Genomic DNA, 19,213 nt, shown 5'->3' on the forward strand with positions numbered 1-19,213 from the left:
TATCCTGAGTCAAGTGGGACAGAAATAACACTTACGTCTACTTCCAAAAAAAGCACTTCAATTTTTGTGTTGGACCTTTCTGTCCCATCTCAAGTATTAAGCCTTCATCGAGGGCAGTTCCATTAAAATGTATTTCCTTATGCAACATCAGTTCTACTGTGCTGAACATTTGCACATATCTTACACATCCTGTAAGTTATTTTTATAGTTCACACAACTCTGAGCCACATTAGTAATGGCTCATTCCTTTACCTTCAAGCATGCGTGCTCAGGGAAGAATACTGTGTTGCTATTTTAATAGTGAGGTCTTGCCCTTAGCTGAGTGAGTGATGCACAAATGGAGTGGTTGGGTTGCTGTTACTATTGCTTTTGCTGCTTCTGAAGCACATTTTGCATGCAGCTGATTCCTTCCATTCATTCCATGTTAACAGTGGACATATAAAGATCTGTTTTGTCTGTACTGAAAGAACAGAAACACCAATACGTGTATGAGCAGAGTTAGGGCGTAGTTAATGAATCACAGAATCATTAAGATTGGAAAAGACCACCAAGATCATCTGGTCCATTCATCACTCTACAAGCAATGTCACCCACTAACCCATGTCCCTAAGCACCACGTCCAACCTTTCCTTAAACACCCCCAGGGACGGTGACTCCACCACCTCCCTGGGCAAAATGGGTGTATGTGTAGCAGTTAACTTGGGTATGCATGCAGTGAGAATGAGGAATCGTATTACTTCTTGCCCAGCGCTGTAGGCTATGTCTGTGTGTATATATGTGTGCCGATGCACACACATATAAGTCCCCTTCTTGGAGGTGCTCAAGGCCAGGCTGGATGGGGCTTTGGGCAACCTGGGCTGGTGGGAGGTGTCCCTGCCCATGGCAGGGGGTTGGAGCTGGGTGGGCTTTAAGGTCCCTTCCAATCAACACCATTCCGTGATATACATAGATAAATTGAACTCTGCAGGAAGAAAAAAAATTATATATATATATATGAAAAAAAAAAGTATCATAGTGTAATGATTAAGTTAGAATTATTGGATATCTGGGTATATTTTTTATACCCATATATATATTTATATATATAGCCTATCAGTTTTTCTGATAGGCTATTCTTCGTCACTGCATAGGCCCTACAGTTGGGCACTGTCCCCAGTGCCACAACAGCTGAGACCTCCTTCTTTTTAGATTAAATTCCATTTGCTTAGGTTGTTTTTTGTGAAAGTTTCTGCTCGGTGTGAGATGGAAGTAAAAACCCAAGTTTAGGGTTATTTCACCAAGAGACTTCTAAAATGTACTCTGTGATTTGTTTTACTTTGGTTCAGTTTGGTTTGGTTTTGAGGCATCACCCAGTAGTCCGCAGACTCCCCAAACTCTCTTTCCGCGTACTTGGACCTCGAACACGGCTTCTGGCCTCCCCGCTGATCCCAATCCCTCAGTTCCCCATATCCCTTGCGTCCCTACCGTGCCTTGACCCACGACGGGCCCCGATTCCCCCTCCTGCCCCGCTGCTGCCCGAAGCAGGCTGCGGGCTGCCGCCCCGCGGGGCCTCCCCGCTCCTCCCTGCGGAGGCTCCGAGGCCGGGGCCGCCCGGAGCTGTCCGCGGTGCTGCACCGGGACCGGCTCCTGGCGGCAGCGCCCGGCCCTCTGGGACGGCGCACATCTCGTCGTGTCCCTGCCGTCGGCGCTCCGGCACCTTGCCTTTGCGTTTTGTATAAACGTTTATTCAAATAAAGCGCAAGTCGCTATTTCCACCCAAATTTCCACCCAAATGACAGCCCTGTCCATAGTAGCCGGTTCAAAACGTTGCATTTTTTTTCAAATATTTACATACTTCCTGCAGAGTATGATTTCGTCTTAAGTGTGTCGCTTCTCCCAAGCATTTTTCAGTCATTCTGCACGCGTCTGATTGAGACCAACTTTTGCTTCCCTGCATTTTCGTTACAATAGTAGGGGGTGGCTGCCGACAAATCAGGACGGCAGCGCTATGTGCACACCTTGCATTCTCTTGGCACCGATCTCGTCGATCACAAAGCAGGAGAACATCAGACTCAACTTAGCTAGCAGCCTAGCTGTGGGACATGGACGCGAGTGAAAATAATGGAAATACTCCTTGTGCACTGTGAGTACGATCTACGTTCTGCAAATCTATCTTAAACTTACCTTTATTAAGCTTTTCATTTCTTCAGTATTATCCTTCTTTGCTTAAAGTAACATTTTTTTTCTTCATTATTAGGAAACTACTAACTTGGTTCACTAAAAGCTCGGTAAACCTCTATGATCTACTGTGCAAAGCATTTGAAAGGTTTGTTCTACACACAGCCTTCTGACTATTGCCAGCCTGATGAATTCCTTCTGTGAACACTATTATCATGGAATAAAATGACTTGATCTGATTTAACTTACTGTATTTTGAATGCACATACAAATTTGGAGCTATTTTGGCAAAATAATAACACTAATGTTTGCTTCCTGAATTAACATGCAGGTATGAAGGAGCCCCAGATGTTGTTTTATTAAGTGGTACTTAGTCCTGAGTATTCAGTACAAAATTAATTTTTTTTTTTCCATTATTTAGTTTCCCTGGTTTGTAAGTGCTAATATAGAAAAGGCTCAATATTTTTCAGTTTTTCAGATTTTTTCAGGCAAATCACAGATCACGTCCTTCTACACAATGAGTACTAATTTCACTTTCCAATGCAATTATCCTACTCACTATAATTTTATTTACAAGTGTCATTATTCAAAAGTCATCTGGCAAACACTGATGTGCCTGGTGCTGATTAATTTCCATTGTTAAACTCACTAGAAATAAGAGGAAACAAATGTACATCAGGAAAAGTCAATGAACTTTGAATGGGACTTGAAAAATAAAAGTCCAAATCCATGTCCTTCTGTTTTCCCCTCATTGCACCGATAGGTAATGGCTTACCCTTCCTCCACCCTGTCCCCCTCACCCCCATTTCATGTGCAATTCACCATAATTTTTCCCATTCTCCAGTTAAATCCCTGGACTATGAGTTAACTGTAAGAGCAGGGTATTATCAAGTGAAGTTCCTTCTGCAGTAGAAAGTGTAGGAGACTACCAGATCATTTGGGAGGCCACAAGCGGGCCGTGCACACGTTAATACTTGGCCATAAAATATCTTCCTGCTGCCCTGGCGTTCCATATCTTCAGTCACATCCCCTACCGGTCTACAGAGACAGTGGTTCTGCAAAGGAGGTCCATAAAGGATTTCCTATCTTTTTCCTAAGTTCAGCGATGCTAAGCAAACTTTCTGGATCTGCAAGTAGCTTTCTCTAGGAATCTTGAAAGAGCTGGTGCTGGCTTTCTGACCTTTTTCAAATTGTCATGATGAATGACAGATACTGCACATATACTTCTGCATGTTTTACATTGTGCTGGCTTTGATCCTATGCATGTAAAAAGGATCAAAAAAAAACAAACCCACAAAATTTTGCCCCAGCACAAACGTTTGGTTTAAGACCAAGGCAGTCTGATTCCATTTTTGTTTTTAAAGGCAGAGGAATTAAGCAAGCAGAACTTACGTGAAATTACTCTCGTCCTGTAACTGGATAGTGCCATTACCGGTAGCAAGCCACAAGATTTGTAGTGAGTTTTCAAGGCTTCAGGGCTGAGGCTTGCTTTGTCTGAGCTTTTCTTGGCCAGCATGAGGCTTTGTTTTCAGTTGTAAGAGCAGTATCTGTTACTGAGGTGGCAATAGCTGTGTCTACCTTCTGCTTAACTTTGTTTGATACAACCTTTTACATGGATAGTGACAAGAGTTATTCTGTGTAGAATCGGATGTTTAGGACTAACCTAATGATGTAGTGTAGAAGAATACAAGCCTGGGATGACAGCAGAGTCCCTTGAAAGGCTGAGCACAGGACACTGTAGGGGAGGCATAGGATGACAAAAAAATAAAAAAAAAAGGGGGGAGGGGGGTTGGGGGCAGAGCCTTGGCTCTGTAGAACCCAGGCCTATAAACAACTCTCCAGTTGTCAGCCAGAGAAGTGCAGACATGGAACCTGGGCAAGAATGGGTTTCAGGATAAAAAAAAAAAAGAACAAATACATAACACACAAATAGCATTGTACGTAATAAGTATGGATGTAATACAGAGCTGTAGACAAGTGAAGAGAAAGCAAGGTGTAAAAACATTCTAGAAATCATATAAAAATAGCCCCAGGCTTAGCCCTAATCCAAACAGGAGGAAGGAAAAGAGGAAGAAGAAACCCCACCACATCACAGCTCCCAGCAAAGAACTTGGCAAGACACCGATGACACTTGCTGCTTGAGGAAAACTGGCACTATCAACCTCAGATCCCAGCGGGATGGCTGAAAGGTGAGCACAACACCAGCAAAGGGATACATAGGAAGAGTATGACTATAAAAAATTGAATTGCATTATTATTTTTTGCAGTAGATTTCCTTGTTTTTCTTTGTTTTCTATCATAAACTCTCACCTGACAGTTATTTGGTTCTTTGACTAGACTGTTAAGTTTTCTGTTTTACTACTAAGGAATTCTATGTAAAGTCTTCGCTTCGCTTCACGAAACTCATAACCAAAATGTGTGTGACATTAGTAATTGGAGCAAAGGATGCATCTTTTGGAAATTTGGGCTGAACAAACTCTCTAAGGTCCCGGAGAGTATCTGGCACAGTCAGAAATAGAATCAAGATATCCTGTCTTCCAGTCTGGCACATTAACCGCAGAACCACTCTTCCTGCCTTTGCTTTATTTATTACATTGAAATAATTATTATGCATACTGAGCTCCTTGAAAGTACATTGCTATAAATACTAGAAAAGTGATCACATTGTAATTTGAAGAATACTAGCTCCTTTTTGTTTTTCAGCACATCGTTCAAACCATGGAGCCATTATGACAGACCTCAGGGAATCATGCTGTCATGACTCACAGTCCGATAATATACAATTTAGTGCACATCAGCGGTATGACAAAGCCAGGCATTGCATAATAAAATGACAAAGGTGAGGCCTGCACAACTGAACAATATATTTCCTTTCTCTTAACTCAGGGCTAACCTGCTACTTGTTGGCTTGTTACTAATAAACATGAGCTTGCAGAAGCAAAACCACCTCAAGGACTGTACACGTACCTTTCCTGCAGGCCCTACCCTTAAGCATCCTAAACAGGACTCTGTTTCTTTCTCAGCGCTGAGATAATCCAGCACACTCTGCTTCCTCACAAGATACTTTGACAGTCCACCTTCTCCCCTTGACTTCCCGCTAGGCTGCAATGTAGGATTACACCAACCAGTGCCTGCAGAGAGGCAGGTCCTCTGATGCCCACAGTCCGTGCAGAGGCAAAGATGTTTTTTCATTCTTCCACGCCACTAAGCTTCACTAAAATGGCTGGTTGCTAACGCTCAGTGATCTGCCTTCTGCGCAGACACATCTCAAGCTTGTTGAAATAAGTACGGGTTGGGTAATTAAATCTATTAGAGGAGTTTGAGGAGTCAAGTTTGCAGGAGTGAGTAGCCAGGTATAGACGCCAGCCAGAGGGCATGTTAGCTGGAGCAGTTTGTGAACACTGAGGATGAAGAGGTGAAAGCAAGCATAGTGCATGAAAAGGAAGAATGCATCTTAGATGCTACTTAGCTACCAGTGATTACCCCACAGTGTGGACAGCTTACAGTGGGCAATACTTTTAGTGTGCAATAAACATAGTTCACCTGAGGGCAAGTTTCTGAAGAAAATGTAAACATGGAACCAGGACGTGCCATTCTTTCTTGGTCATTTTTTGAGCACTTTCCTTGCCTTTGATCTGACAGCTTTAACCCAAAGCGACCTTCACTTTTGTGTACTAGCTAACAACATATGTGAACTGATTTTCATCCTCCAGGCAGTTCCTACCAGTACAAAAACACTGACCACAGCAGAAAATAATCTGTGGAGAGGCAAAAGAGTAAGATGGTAGAGAAAGCCATATTAATGAAAAAATACTCTATGTCATGGGCTGAAAATGGTGAAGTCATGCAGGAAAGTAGCACTCAGCCTTGCTCCTACTGGATGATTTCATTCTGAAAAGATCTCAGACCAGCCTTCTTCCAGAGCAATAAAATCCACAGGAGTAAAAGCTTCTCACAGACCAAGAAGTTGTACAGAAGCTCTGGCTCAAAGGGAGCCTCTCCAGCAGTCTATCCAGTTAGTGCACTGCGATTCTGTACTCTGTATTTGTAAACTAATTTTATATATGCTACTTTTTATGAAGTTGGAAACTATCAGTTTCCATTGTTATATGTGAGGACACAGAAGTACAGCGAGATTTGGTGGCTTGGCAATATTCATGATCTTTGAAATAGCACCAAAATTCCCCATCTTGTACACTAGCCAACTCCACATGGTAGAGTGGTTTAGATCCTGGTTTAGGTTATTTTTTTCAAGGTATTGGAGACTGTCTCTTGTGCAGTTGGCCTTCCCCAAACTCAGTACATCCTCATCTCAGGTGAGCTTCTGCCTCTTTTCACACAGCTTACCCAGAAAGTCCTGGTGGAGAAGGCCCCCCTAGCAGAGAAGGCAAACCCTGTAAGGTGGGGCAACTACTGCTGGCTATGCCTGATTGAGACTAGAATCTATAAAGACTGAGAGACTTCAATTTAGTTTATTTTTGTCCTTTAATTTCTTTCTTTCTGTGCCTGTCCTTGGTAGGCAAACTCTTATTGTTGCAAGTATTTTGCGCAGAAAGGCGATGTGCTGCAAGAATTAAGTGGTATATTGATTAATCTTTCCTATATTTTTTTTTCATCCTTGATTTACCAGACGTTTTAAGTTGAGAAGGAATGACATCTTTTGTGAAGAGGCTGGCAGTACGCCAGTACTGGGAGATGTCCTTGTAACCGGAACAAAGAAACCTGCTTATGGCTCCGGATCCCAAACGGGGTTTGTTGACACGCTTAGGTGCCTAAAATGCCATATATTAGTTGGAGGTAGACAACTTTAAAAACCAGCAGGCCCTTACTTTATTGTATTGTATACAATCACTCATTCTTGGTGATTTGAGCTGTGAGGTGCACTGTGACTTGAGGTGTGAGACACCTCCTCCCTCAGCCGAGGAGCCCGCTAGCTCCCGGGGCTGTGGGGCCGCAAGGCCGGGGCTCCCCAGAGGGGGGCCGGGCGGGGAAAAGGGGGGACACCCCGCTGCCTGGGGGCTTCCCTTCAGCCCCAACCGTGACGGAAGGAGGCAGCGGGTCCCCCTCCGCCTCAGCCGGGCACATTCCCGGGCCCTCGGGCGGGCTCCAGCGCCTCGCCTGCCCCCGCAGCCGGGCCGCAGCGCGGCGTCTGCGTGCCGGGGGGGGGCCATGGCCAGCCCGCCGCCGCCGCAGCCCTAGCATCGCCGGCCGCCCCGGCCCCGGCATGCCGACCGGGGCCCGCCTCGACACGGCGCTGAGGATGTCCCTGCAGCGGAAATCCTCCAAGATCCACTCCTCGGCCGGTGAGAGGAGAAGGGGGCGAGGCGGGGCTGGAGGTGGGGGGCGGAGGAAGGAGCGAGGGGAGCCGGGGGAAGGCGCCTCCATAGCCCCGCCGCTGCCGACTCCCCCCCCCCCCCCCCGGCCCCGCCACCCCCCGCTGGGGCCTTGCGGTGGTCCTCGGGGGCTCGGCCGCTGCCTTCAGGCCGGGGGAAGCCCCCCCCGAGCCCGCAGCCCGGCCCCCGGTTGTAGGCGGGCAGGGGGCGGCGGAGCCCCGGGGAGCGGCTCCGGGCGCTGCCGTGGCCCGAGCGCAGCTCGGAGGGGGGCAGCGCGTCCTGCCCGCCTTCCTCGTCCCCCCGAGGAGCTCGGTCAGGGGGCTTCTCAGGAGGGTCAGGGGGAAAAACGCTTCCCCAGATGGTTCAGGGGAAGATAGGCACAGATGGAGTGCTTTCAAGGTGAGATTCTGGGCCTTGCGCTGAGTCTGTGGGGCTAAGGTGTGTTCAAAATTTGCTTGTGGTGCCGGTTCTTGGTATTTGTAGCCTCAGTGGTGGCTGTGGCTTACAAACAGGTCCCGTAATAGGCCGAGACTTTGCTCCTTTCCTGGGCAAAGCACTGAGGCGCCTGGCGCAGCGTCTGTGGTGAGCTAGGGCGCACCACGGTGCTTCCCCAGCACGGTGTGTTGGGACACGGAGTGTGGCTGAAGCACATGTCCTGAGCCCTCCGCTCTGCGTTAAAGCTCAGAGCACCTTGAGAGCACGTACAGGATTACTTTTGGATGACGCTGAGCTGGAAGAAGCCCTGCAGCCTCTGGTGCCTGTCCAGCCCATCGAACCAGGCTGGAGGTAGTTCGAAGGAGAAGCCCTTTGGCTCCTCCGCACAGCCCAGTTTCTCTTGTCATGTTCTCCTATTTGGCCTCGCTGCTCACAAGGACAGGACCTCAGGGACCTCCGCAGAGCTGCTGAAGTAAGCAGGGCACTAAGCAGTGAGGTGTGTAATGCTGTCTCACAGGAAATGGTAAGGTTTCAGGCTAGGATGTGGCACATCACCAAGCTTTTTGCATCTTCAGTGTAAGACGTTCAGATGAAAACAGCCCCAGTTCAGCAGATGGCTCTGTCCAGTGGCTGGGGTTGTGTCCAGTTCTGCAGTCTGACTGATATCCTGTCCTTCTGTGGCAGGGAGGCTCCTTTCCCCAGAGCTGCAGTTCAGCAGATTAATTTGCAGCCTCATTTTTGGAGTTCAAACCTAGGTGTACTTACCTGTAACCTGCCCTCCAGAAGATACCCAGATGCACAACACTTGGCAGCTGGAGAATGCCTAGCTTGAACGTGGGATACACAGCGAGTTTAAGCTTCAACTTCTGCAAATCATACTTGGGGATCTAGGTGGCTCAGTTGCACCTCAGTCATGTCTGTGTGCCTGAGCGATACTGGATCTACTAGCAGGGGTTTATCTATAACCGGCTTCAGACTTTTGCATGCACCCTGCTTTTCACATAGGAGAAATCCGAAGTAGATGGTACTTTGAAGAACGATAGGGGTTGCTGGTTAGCATTGCTGTCACTGCTTCTCAGTTGTTGAACAGTGAGTGTCATATTTCACATTTTGAATATTTTCCTGAAGGATAACAGAATAATACCTTATGGGGCGTATATTATACCTATACAAGTTTACATAATACAGGTTAGTGTAACTTAATACATGGTTTATTAACGGAGATGATCATGGTCGGCTTAGGTCGGTACCTGTGGGCTCCCACTTAGCACGAGGGTCCTGTCTGGCCCCTTTCATCAGCAGTCAGATGGTTACACGGTCACCCGTCTGAGTGCTGACGTGGCTCTGTACCGGTCTGTGTGATCCCGAATGGCAGCAGGGAACGGGCAAGGCAGGGGTGCTCTGTTTGTTCCAGCATCCTGCAGTCTGATGTCTGCGTGGACTGAACAGGCTCTCACGAGAGGCTCTGTGCTGGGTGAAACCAGCTGCCACAGACACGTTTGGAGACTGAACCACACAGCTGAAAATCTGTTCAGATGTGGTTGTGTGATGCCACTGCAAAATCTGACGGCCTTCCCTGAGCTGAATGGTGTGAAGAGGGATAGGTCACCCTTTCGTCATCCTCAGTAAGGGTCAAGTAACCTTCACACAACATTTGTGAATATTCTACCTGCTTTCCTTTTCTAAAAAGATCCTGCTTGCTTTAAATAGTTGTAGCTTGCTTGCTAGTCCTGTTTACTTTAGCGAGAGTTTTAGTGATCTTAAAGTATTAGCTTTCAGTTTGAGTCACAGAGATTTCTCTTCATGCTGTGTCAAGCATTTCGGGAGCTTATGGACGTACTTTAGCCAAGAGGAGCTATACCTCAGTGACGATCTGATGATGTCTTTCCACGTCAGATCCAGTTGTGATGTTCTGCCCTCATGCATTTTGTAGCATTGCTTCCACATCTGCTAATACAGGATAAAATTTAATTAGTATACTTAGTAGAGTTTTAAACCTGCTTAGCAGTGGTACAGAGGACTTCATAGAAAAGCAGATGAGGTGAAAAGGAGAAATTACAGATGGCGAGTCACCTCCTGCCACTCAAATGATCAGTCCTCTTCTTTTTTGTGCATTTGCTCATTAATCGATTTCTTTTTTTGCTTTGTACAACTAAATCTTTTTATTGCTGTAATGTTGTACCAGCTGGGCTAAATTGATTAGATTTAAATTATTCTCAAAGAAGTCTCCAGCTCTTTGCTGTTGGAACCACAGACATCAAAGCCTAACCTGTTCTTCTCTTTCCTGTCTCCTTAAGTCACTAAAAATAAGCAACTGTCAATAACACATTGGATAATTACACAGTAGCATTTTTATTTTTAGGGCAAAAAATGTTGAATTCCAACTTTAGAGTGGATTAAAGGTACAAATGATCCTGATGTCATTTACTGCGGTCTTTTGCAATGTCTCAGAAGCATGCATCAGCAAGAAGAGATCATTTCAGTGCAGAGGTAGTCCCTGAGTCTTCTCCCAGGGCATGAGGAACTGAAATGTAAACATCATTTCACGGTGCGAAACCATACTCCTTGTATGCCTTTTCCATCTACATTTACTCTTAAATATTTGCTGATATTCCGTGCTGTGTATTTGGTCTTAAGAGCAGTGTCTGTCTGCTAGAGCCTTACTCCCTTCTGATTGTAAAGGACCCATCTTTTGTCAGAGGAATGTCTACGTAAGCTGCAGTCTCTTTGGGCTAGACCATATTTTTTTTTTGTGTGTTGTGATAGCGCCTTGTCGTGAGTGAAGTGTTGGGAAGCGTCACATGGAGCGGTTATAATTGCACAAAGGCAATTGTGTTTTGCTCAAAGCTTTCACCTGTAGTCATTTACAGGTCAGGCATAATTCCTATAGATACATGTGAAAAAGGAGGTGCAGGTGAAACGTAGAGCCAGCTTTGCACTAGTTAATTACTGATGTTGCTGCTTCAAAGAAGGTATCTTTTGATACTGCAGAGGCCAGGTTCAGGCAGTGCAAGAACTGCAGTGAAGACAAAAGCTTTTGCTGCGAAGCTCACTGAGGTCACCTCCTCTCAGGGGTTGTCTACACCCCACCTGGGAGGCAGGTCAGCAGGCACCCTGAGTGCCTTTTTAACCAAACAAACCCCGGGGAAGGGGTCGGCACAGTGCTGAACTAACAGATTCATAAACTGTTAACATGCAGATGTTTAAGGGCAAAAGCCCTGTTCTGCTGTGGGAGGGAGACCAGGCAGTTTTAGGGACGCTGAGCAGAGAGGTACTTGCCCAGCAAGTGCATTTCATGACCGTGAGAATTAACAGGAGCTCCCGACACATCTAGCAAGACTGTTGTGGGAACAGCGTCGGCACACAGAAATTCTAGCCAAGATATTTTTCCAGGTGAAGACTAAAGTGTATGTGTGTTTCTGTAAACCGTGTGGTGGTAATTACCTATCGGCGTTACTGAGTTCCTGTTTCTTTTCGTTGATGTCTAACTGGCACCTAACAGTATAATGTGCAGCTTACTCAATCACATCAAAGGCCCAATCCTATTTTCATGAGCATCAGTAACAATTATGCCTTTTGAGCAGGATCGCATCACAATAAACCCTAATGTTTTATGTTACTGCGCTTTTGTATTAGCACAAAGCGGAGTCTTCTCAAGCAGGGCGAGCTCTTGGTCAGGTGTGAACTGAGCTGGTGGCAACGATGGGGCTAACTCAAGGCCAACCCCAGCTCCTGGTGTCTTGGGTCACTCACTTAGAGCTTGTCCGGCTTTGAAAGCTAGTTTGGGTTGGGATAGGAGGGAATTTAAAATACTTCTGCTTGTGACGCTGAATTAGAAAAAGATGCTGTACGCACAGCTCCTGTGGAATAACTTCATGTATAGACAAGGGCCTAAGTGTTGTGGCAGTAGAAACACTTCTTGTGAAGAGAGGGGTGAGATCATGAGGAAACATGAAAGATCAAACTGCTCAGATGAAGGGGGACACAGTTATTTAGGAGTTAAACAGATTTAGCTAGCCTTCGGTTTTATGATTAAATATGTATTAAATAAAAGTAAATAGTTCTACCCTACTGTGTAGTCAATATTTTAACTTAAATTGTCTTTTATTTGGCTACAGTCACAACTCCATTAGAAACAGACACACATACTGCCTGCCTTAGGAACTACTTTTTCATTCCCTGCTTCACTTTCTCCACAGAGGACTTTAGTTCCAGATTTTAGCTCCCTAGCAGCGTCTGCTGTTAGTATACTGCCCTGTGCAGGGTTGGTCAATGTCTTTCTTGCTTTCTGGGTGGATCTAAAAGCGCTGACCTCCCCTTGTGATTAGCAGTAGTGCTGTTGTAATTGCATGCAGGGTTACGTGAGCGTAACGTGAGAGTGGTGTGGTTGCAAGGAAACCAGCCTGCCTGTTCACGTTCCTAGAATATCCTAAAGGCAATGAAACTGCACCTACTGAGTGTAAGAAGAATAGTTAAACAATGCTTTAGCTTTGCCACGAGGTTTGAGTACAATCTTGATCTTACCACTCCCTCGTGGTTTTTACACGGAAACCTCAGGCTTCAGAAATGGTGCTGTTTTAAAGCATTCCTTTTTTTCTCAGTAATTAACTCTTGTTCCCTCCCCAACAAGTTCCAAGCTGACAGCTCTCAATGACTGCACATGGAGTTTTGAACGACCATCTGAACATTGATCCTGCCACCTCAAAACCATCACTCTCCAATTAGTCACCACGTCACAAGCCATCTTCGTTGTAGTGAAGACTTGCTAAGAGCCCAACAAACAACCGCATCAGCCATTTCTGCTTTTCTGGAAGGTATTCAGGTGATACTCCATAGACCTGCTATTTTGTGATACTCTCAGCCGGCTCATTTCCCTTTCACCTTTCTTCTTTGAGCTGTCAGATACACCCTCTGAGTAATCTTTGAATCTGAGAGGACCGATTTCCTACTTGTAAAGTAGTGTTCTAGGCGCCTGTGTTAGCTTTATTACTCTATTACATTACCATCTCATATTTGTTTTCTTGTACTGTGTTGCATTGTGGCACATTTGAATTAGTTTGTATTAGCACAAATATCAAAATATCTGTTACTGACGGTAGGTGTAGAGCCTGGTGGCTGACAGGTTCTTTTAAGGGATGGTTAATCACAAAATCTTTCTTGTGTGTGTAGCTAGTAGAGCAGAGCAGTATATAGGGTGTTGAAAAGGCAGTTGAACATCTCTGCAGTGAACAGCTTTCTGCTTCTGGGACAGTTATTAATTAAGTTTGGCTTGGCCTTTTCATCAACATAAATGTTTTCCTTTCAGTCTACTATCTTTTCTAGCTAAGCCTTTTGGAGCAATGGCAGATATATGAGATGTGAGATCTGAAAGCTTTAGATAACCGATTCTCAGCTGGCACACTGAAAGGATAACTTGTGAGAGGTTGTTGACATGGTGGAAGACTGAGGAAAAAAAGAAGTTTTTTCTGAAAATAAAAGTAAAATTGTCTTACGGTTTTTCATTAAAAGTTGCAAAATAAAAAATGAAGTATCAATATTGACAACTTCTTATTAGAACAAATGAAGTATTGATATTGACAACTTCTTATTAGAACAAGTGTTTCAGTATTTGTTTGGAAAGCTTTCACAACTGTGATTAGCATTTCTGCCACCTTTTTATAAGGAATTCTGTCTACTAGAAAAGTTCCTGGGCAGTTTCTTTCCTGTATAAAGAAATGGAGAATCACAAGAAGTACTGTGTATGTTTACTACATTTCCACTTCTTTCCACCCTCACAAAGGATATTTTTATTATTTTCAGTTCTATTTAATAACTTCAGAACTGTTGCACTGGAGTATCCCTGCAAAATACAAGTGAATGGGAACTTGCCTTCCATTTGACTAAAATGGAAGAGCCATGATGGGGTCAGATCTGTAATTCATAATAAATCCTACAAAGTGGGACACTTTATCTTAGCCACAGGTTTTGTCTGACGAGCCTACCTTATTTTAGAGTGGTGTAAATCAGGATTAGCACAACTGAAGTCAGTGTATAGGCTCTATAAGGAAGAGAAGGTTGATTTACATCTTTAAAACTTACAGGAAGGTCTTGCTTGATCTTTAACTCCTAATCTCTTGAATACAGGCGACCAAAGCCATTTATTTGATTTCATTAGACAGGTAGGCAGCTGTAAAGAGTGAAAGCAAAAGTGTTTATCTCATGACAGTAATGCCACCCTTACTCACTTGCTGTTTTGAATAGAAGGAGGGCTGAGGCCTTATCTCGTGCTGCCCCAGCACTGCTCTGCCTCAAGCACCGTGGAGGGAATCGAACGTCCTGAGCCTGTGAGATCTGGGAGCGTCCAGCCCAGTGTTTGTGAAAAGGATGAATGAGTCAAGTACCCCAGGCTTTTGTGTGCCCTTCAATAATTTCGGCAAATGTCACCTTATCATAACTTAGTAGGTGCAGTTTATTTGGAAAAGGCTCAGCCTAGTTCCTGTTCAATGCCTCTGAGTGTTCAGCAGTCCAGTTGTTGGGTATGGGATGAAATACACAAACCTCAGTCCTTGTTTTGAAGAGGGACAGAAAGAGAGGAATTACAGTTCGCAGATGCGACCCAGCCTGAGGAGAGGACCGGTCTTGCTCTACCGATTAACTATCAAATCTTGTTCCCAGAGTTTCACTAATACAAATCCGCACCTGGAAGACAACCTTGTACCATTTATCGGCCTGGTAGTAGGGGGAAAAAGCTTGCATAAGAGCTTACCAGACAGACAGAAGGACAGAGTGCTGTCCTCCCTCCCTGCTCCCAGTGAAACTGGTCCTAATCCATCACTGCCTGAAGAGCAGTGTCTATTCACCGGGCACTCCTTAGCTAAAATCCTGACCCTTGCTGGAGTTTTCCCACCATCTTCAGCAAGTGAAAAGGTTCTTACCGTCTGGTTGTGATGGATGTAACTTTATTCACAACTCTGAAATTTGCTTACCCATTCTTTCAGGAGACTTTAAACACTATAAATCTTCATTAGGATACCAAAAGGGAGTGATTGGTCTTAAGAAGAAGAAAAGAGCGTCTAAAAAGATCTGAAAAATTTGAGATGAAAGAGTTGGTTGCTTACAGAGAAAGCAAAAAGATTTTGGGGTTGGGGTCCAAATTAAGACACTTCAGGCAAGTGCCATTATTGGTAAACTTACTAGCATGCAGATCTGCAAATTAACTCAGTGGACTTGATTTAGGTATGTTCCAACTTAAGAAATTTGAGTTGGACCCCATTTCAGGGCTTTGTATTATAGTGTTTAGCTCCTGCAATAAGAAGAATTAAAGCTACATTTTCTTGAGTGCATAGGGACAAAGTGATCTGGTACCCTACTGGGGAGACCCACATTACTAACGGGGTCAATGCAGTGGCTGTTTTGGATATGATGAAGCTCTTCAGGACTACATACGCCATTTCAGTTTGGCCAATACTTCTATATCTATTGTTTCACAGTATTTTGGTGGTTTACTTACGAGCTACCAAATGCAAGCTTCTGTCAGCCTAGCTATCGTTTAAAAAGTTAAGTTTCTGTACACATAAAGAGAATTATTTCAACTGTATTCTAGTGCTGGTTCAAGAACAAACTTCCAGACATTTAGTCTGAAAGTAAGAAGCCTATTCCTAAATATCAGACAACTGTTCAGAATGGCTGTCAAGTAGGAGTAGTAGGAAAGAAGTGTAGCTTGATCTCATAACTGAATTTGTTTGGTATATGTACAGGTCTATGAAACAATCAGTTGGAATAGGAGAATCTGAACTTTTAAACAGGTGTTTGCTTTTAGGTCTGTATTTTTAAACACCAGGTAGAACCAGGAACTTCATGGGCAGAAGATATACTCTTACACATTGGTCTCTCTAGGAGCAGGTTGTTAAATAGCACCAGCATTTAATATATAACTTCCTCTGAACGATAACAACCATCAAACAGAGTATATTCCAGCACTTCCTTTTCACTATGCTGGGATTCGGATGATTTGTGATGTCTGCTGTCACCTGAGTTTCAGATTCATTTCTCACTCAAAGATGACCAATAATTGTTTTGGAAAATAGCAAATAGTGCGTGAAGGCAATAATATGAGAGCTGTAAAATAATGGAAGAGCGTTGTGGCAGAGGGGAGGGAGTTGGCATCCCTAACCGTCTTATCGACAGGAACAAAAGAAAACAGATTATCTGGAAGAGAAAGTAATGAGGTTGCAACAAGTAGCACAACCATGGTTGTCCAAAGAAGTAGTCTGAAGTTATAGAAGAAAATGTCAGTCCTTACAAACCGTACTACTTTTATGATAGAGAAAAGGCAGAGAGCTCGTGCCTTTCCATTTTTTTGGTGTGACTGTGCAGGATCATAGGATATCTGCAAAATCCCAGGTCCTACAAGAAGGTCTCTTCAGTTCCTTCCTCCACAGGAGCAGGACGAGGCAGTGTATTTTGTCTCACTGTAGACTCGCCTGCTGTCTAAAACACTATCCGTCCTCATCACCAATGAAGTGCCATCTCCCTAAATGCTGGTTACCCACCCACTTTAGTTCTGGTAGGATTTTGAGTTCGCTTCAAAGGACTGCACCTAGCAGAGGAGAGAGCAGGAGATGTTCCAAGCCTGATCAGCAGGAGAGACCTCGATGATCCCAAACTTCCATCGGCAAAGAAAACTGCTCATCTGAGGCTCTGAAGAGGGGAAATTCTGCAGTCCTGAGCACAGGGCAGGATGATCTGTGATGTCTGCTGTCACCTGAGTTTCAGATTCATTTCTCACTCAGAGATGATCAATAATTGTTTTGGAAAATAGTAAATAGTGCATGAAGGCAATAATTTGGAATAATAATTGGAATTTGTCGAATTCTTGGCCTTCCTGTTGATTACCTACAACACATGGGGTATGTTTTTGTGTTGTTGATTTTTTTTTTTAAACCCAAACCCCAAAGAGACAATTAAGAAAGCCAGGAATAAATCTGCTGCAATAATAGGTCTGATATAATTTTGTTGAGACAGTGCAGATTTGCATTAGTGTAAAAACAGGATGGGATTTAAATAATTTCCTACTCCTTTTGGTACTTTGGCTCATTAGTCAGGTTTCCAGGCTCTGCGCGTTGGGTGCTGTGTGCTTCTGCTGTCATTGCTGCTGTTTAAAGAGCCTTGAAACTGCTCTGTCAGGGTGTCAGCGGAATCTCCTATGTAGAGAGATGCCTGGAAAACAGAAGCAAGACTTAATCTTACACCTTCTTTTTCCTGTCCCTGTAGCAGATAAGTGCACAGGGTTTAAAGGAACAGGTAGAAGGATCCCCATGGCGTCCTGATAGTCTGCACATCTCCCCTAGAGTCTGTTAATTACTCCCATTTCCACAGGTTGTTGAGCACTAAGTCTGGCATTCCGTATTCTTAAAAATCTTATAACGTGGGAGCATCACCTCATCTCCTTGCAGACCTCTAAAGATAACCTGTTATTAAATGCCTTTTTTTATTTTTAATTTTAATGTCCCTTTTCAGGCACCAGACGCTTTGTGTGCAGCCGTCCTGCCGAATTTCTGCCTCGTTCTGTGACGAGTTACAAATCAAATCAGTGCCTCGGTTATGCCCACAGAAGAGGTGAGGGGGTTCATATCTCTGTGGCCCAGTTCACATCCAGAGAGGGCAGATGGTACACACAGAGCGTGTGCTGCCGCTAATGAGGGAGCAGGCTTCTGTAAACAGCCATGCTTATTGTAATCAGAATTAACGAAGTACACGAACTGCCATTCAGTAATAAAATATGAGCACGCTGAGTAGGAGCCACAAAATTTACTGAACTGGGGAAGGACAACAGCGATGGGGCGGCTTCTGTCTTCCCAGGGAGCTAAGGCTGCTTCGCTTCAGTTCCAGGTATTTTGTGATCTGTGTTAGTGGAGTGAGCAAGGGAACAATTTACCTTCTTCACAGAGTCAATATAAAGACAGCAGGCAGCTACACAGCGTTCGTATGGTGCTAGGGGAATAAAAGGTGGTATAGGAAAGGGTTTCCTGAGACAGACAGGCTCTCAGATATCAGTATTTTTCATAGTTGCTCTCTGGATTTGGTGGTATCAGACATCATGAAGCTACATCCACGTGGATATTCTGGAAAAGACAAACAGAGCATGACCTTTTGTTTAATCCTTTACATCTTCTAAAGGTTTATTTTTATAAGGGCATTTTATAAGCTGCATTTTTGTAGTCTTTTTGCTCTACTTTGTGTTGTTAAAATCGCTTCTTAACAACAATCCCACTCCTCCATAAACAATTCTAGTAAGGAAATTGCTATGTCAGTTTCTATAGACGAAAATTTGAGGCAAGTGATTAACAACGAAGGGGGGAGGGAAATCCAACATTAAGAAGATTGGCAGTCCTTCCGTCACTGTGCTGTGACTGAGGCTGTAACCAAAAATAGAGCTGGATTAACAGAAGAAAAGCAAGTAGCTAAAACTAAGGTCAAAGCAAAAAATACTGAGGTGCCTCAAGATTACCTCATATGCCAAAAGCTAGGAAGAGCTATTTAAGGAGCTTTCCTATTATATACACCTGTGAAAATCAGTTGACAATGCGAGAACAGTAAAAGAAGACTTAAATAATAAAAAACCAATTAAGAGATCAAGGACCAAGCTGTAAAATATGAGAGAAAATTATAATTGCCTTTTGTGGTTGCTCACACAGATGTTAATATGGATGTTATTACAAGTAAATTAAAAAATAAGCTGTAAAGCATGCCAGAAATAGCATCAGTGCTTACAAAAATAAAGGAACAGTAAAAATAAGTTATCTGAAAACTCTAATTTTGGCAGGGTAACACAGGAACCCCCAAAGCTAAATCAGTTCTGGTTGAAAGTAAAAAGTAAGCATAACAAGATGTAAGCTCTGCCTGCTGCTAATTATTACAGCTCTGTGTGTGGTAATGAGCCCCAACACCCTAATTTGTAGGTCGAGAGAAGCTATTGCATGAAGATGGGGAGATTTTAAAAGAGGAAGAAGGAAGCAGAAAGTCTTGTCTCTAGAAGTTTTTGTGTGATAGGCTGTAGCATTTAGGAGGCTTGCGCATTTTTTTAGCCTTGGTATTCAAGATGAAAATTGTGCTTTATGTGCTACAGAGACCCCTTCTTGCTTGTTAGGGGTAGGGTTCTTGGGTTGTAGGAAGGGGGTGTTTTAGTTGTGGGCTCCATATGAAGGCAGTAGCTGCATGGAAGGCATTGCTCCCTGTTGAATAGCTCTGTTCTTGGCAGCAAGGTGGAACAGCTCTGTGGAAATGTCTGTGAAGATCTCTGAATGTGA

General features: G+C 44.2%; 1 protein-coding gene and 1 long non-coding RNA gene across 3 annotated transcripts in view; one reads left to right on the forward strand and one right to left on the reverse strand.

Moving 5' to 3' along the window:
* The first annotated feature begins 7,111 nt into the window (after nucleotides 1-7,111).
* The window catches only part of LOC308188400 (phospholipid-transporting ATPase IB-like), a 56,784-nt gene continuing 44,682 nt past the window's right edge, over nucleotides 7,112-19,213 (forward strand). The window contains exon 1 of one of the 2 annotated variants that reach the window (XM_080577354.1): nucleotides 7,112-7,460. In XM_080577354.1, the coding sequence (XP_080433480.1) occupies nucleotides 7,382-7,460 (79 nt within the window). In that variant the 5' untranslated portion in view covers nucleotides 7,112-7,381. The remainder of the gene's footprint in view (nucleotides 7,461-19,213) is intronic. The other variant, XM_080577359.1, reaches the window with a different exon arrangement.
* On the reverse strand, nucleotides 16,778-18,566 carry LOC308188404. Its single transcript, XR_013945483.1, has 2 exons — nucleotides 17,842-18,566; nucleotides 16,778-17,123 (listed from the first exon to the last, which is right to left on the reverse strand). It is a non-coding gene; the product is annotated as an uncharacterized lncRNA (long non-coding RNA).

This window comes from Anser brachyrhynchus (assembly GCF_964034855.1).
Source record: "Anser brachyrhynchus genome assembly, chromosome: 1".
In the NCBI taxonomy this organism is placed as follows: domain Eukaryota; kingdom Metazoa; phylum Chordata; class Aves; order Anseriformes; family Anatidae; genus Anser; species Anser brachyrhynchus.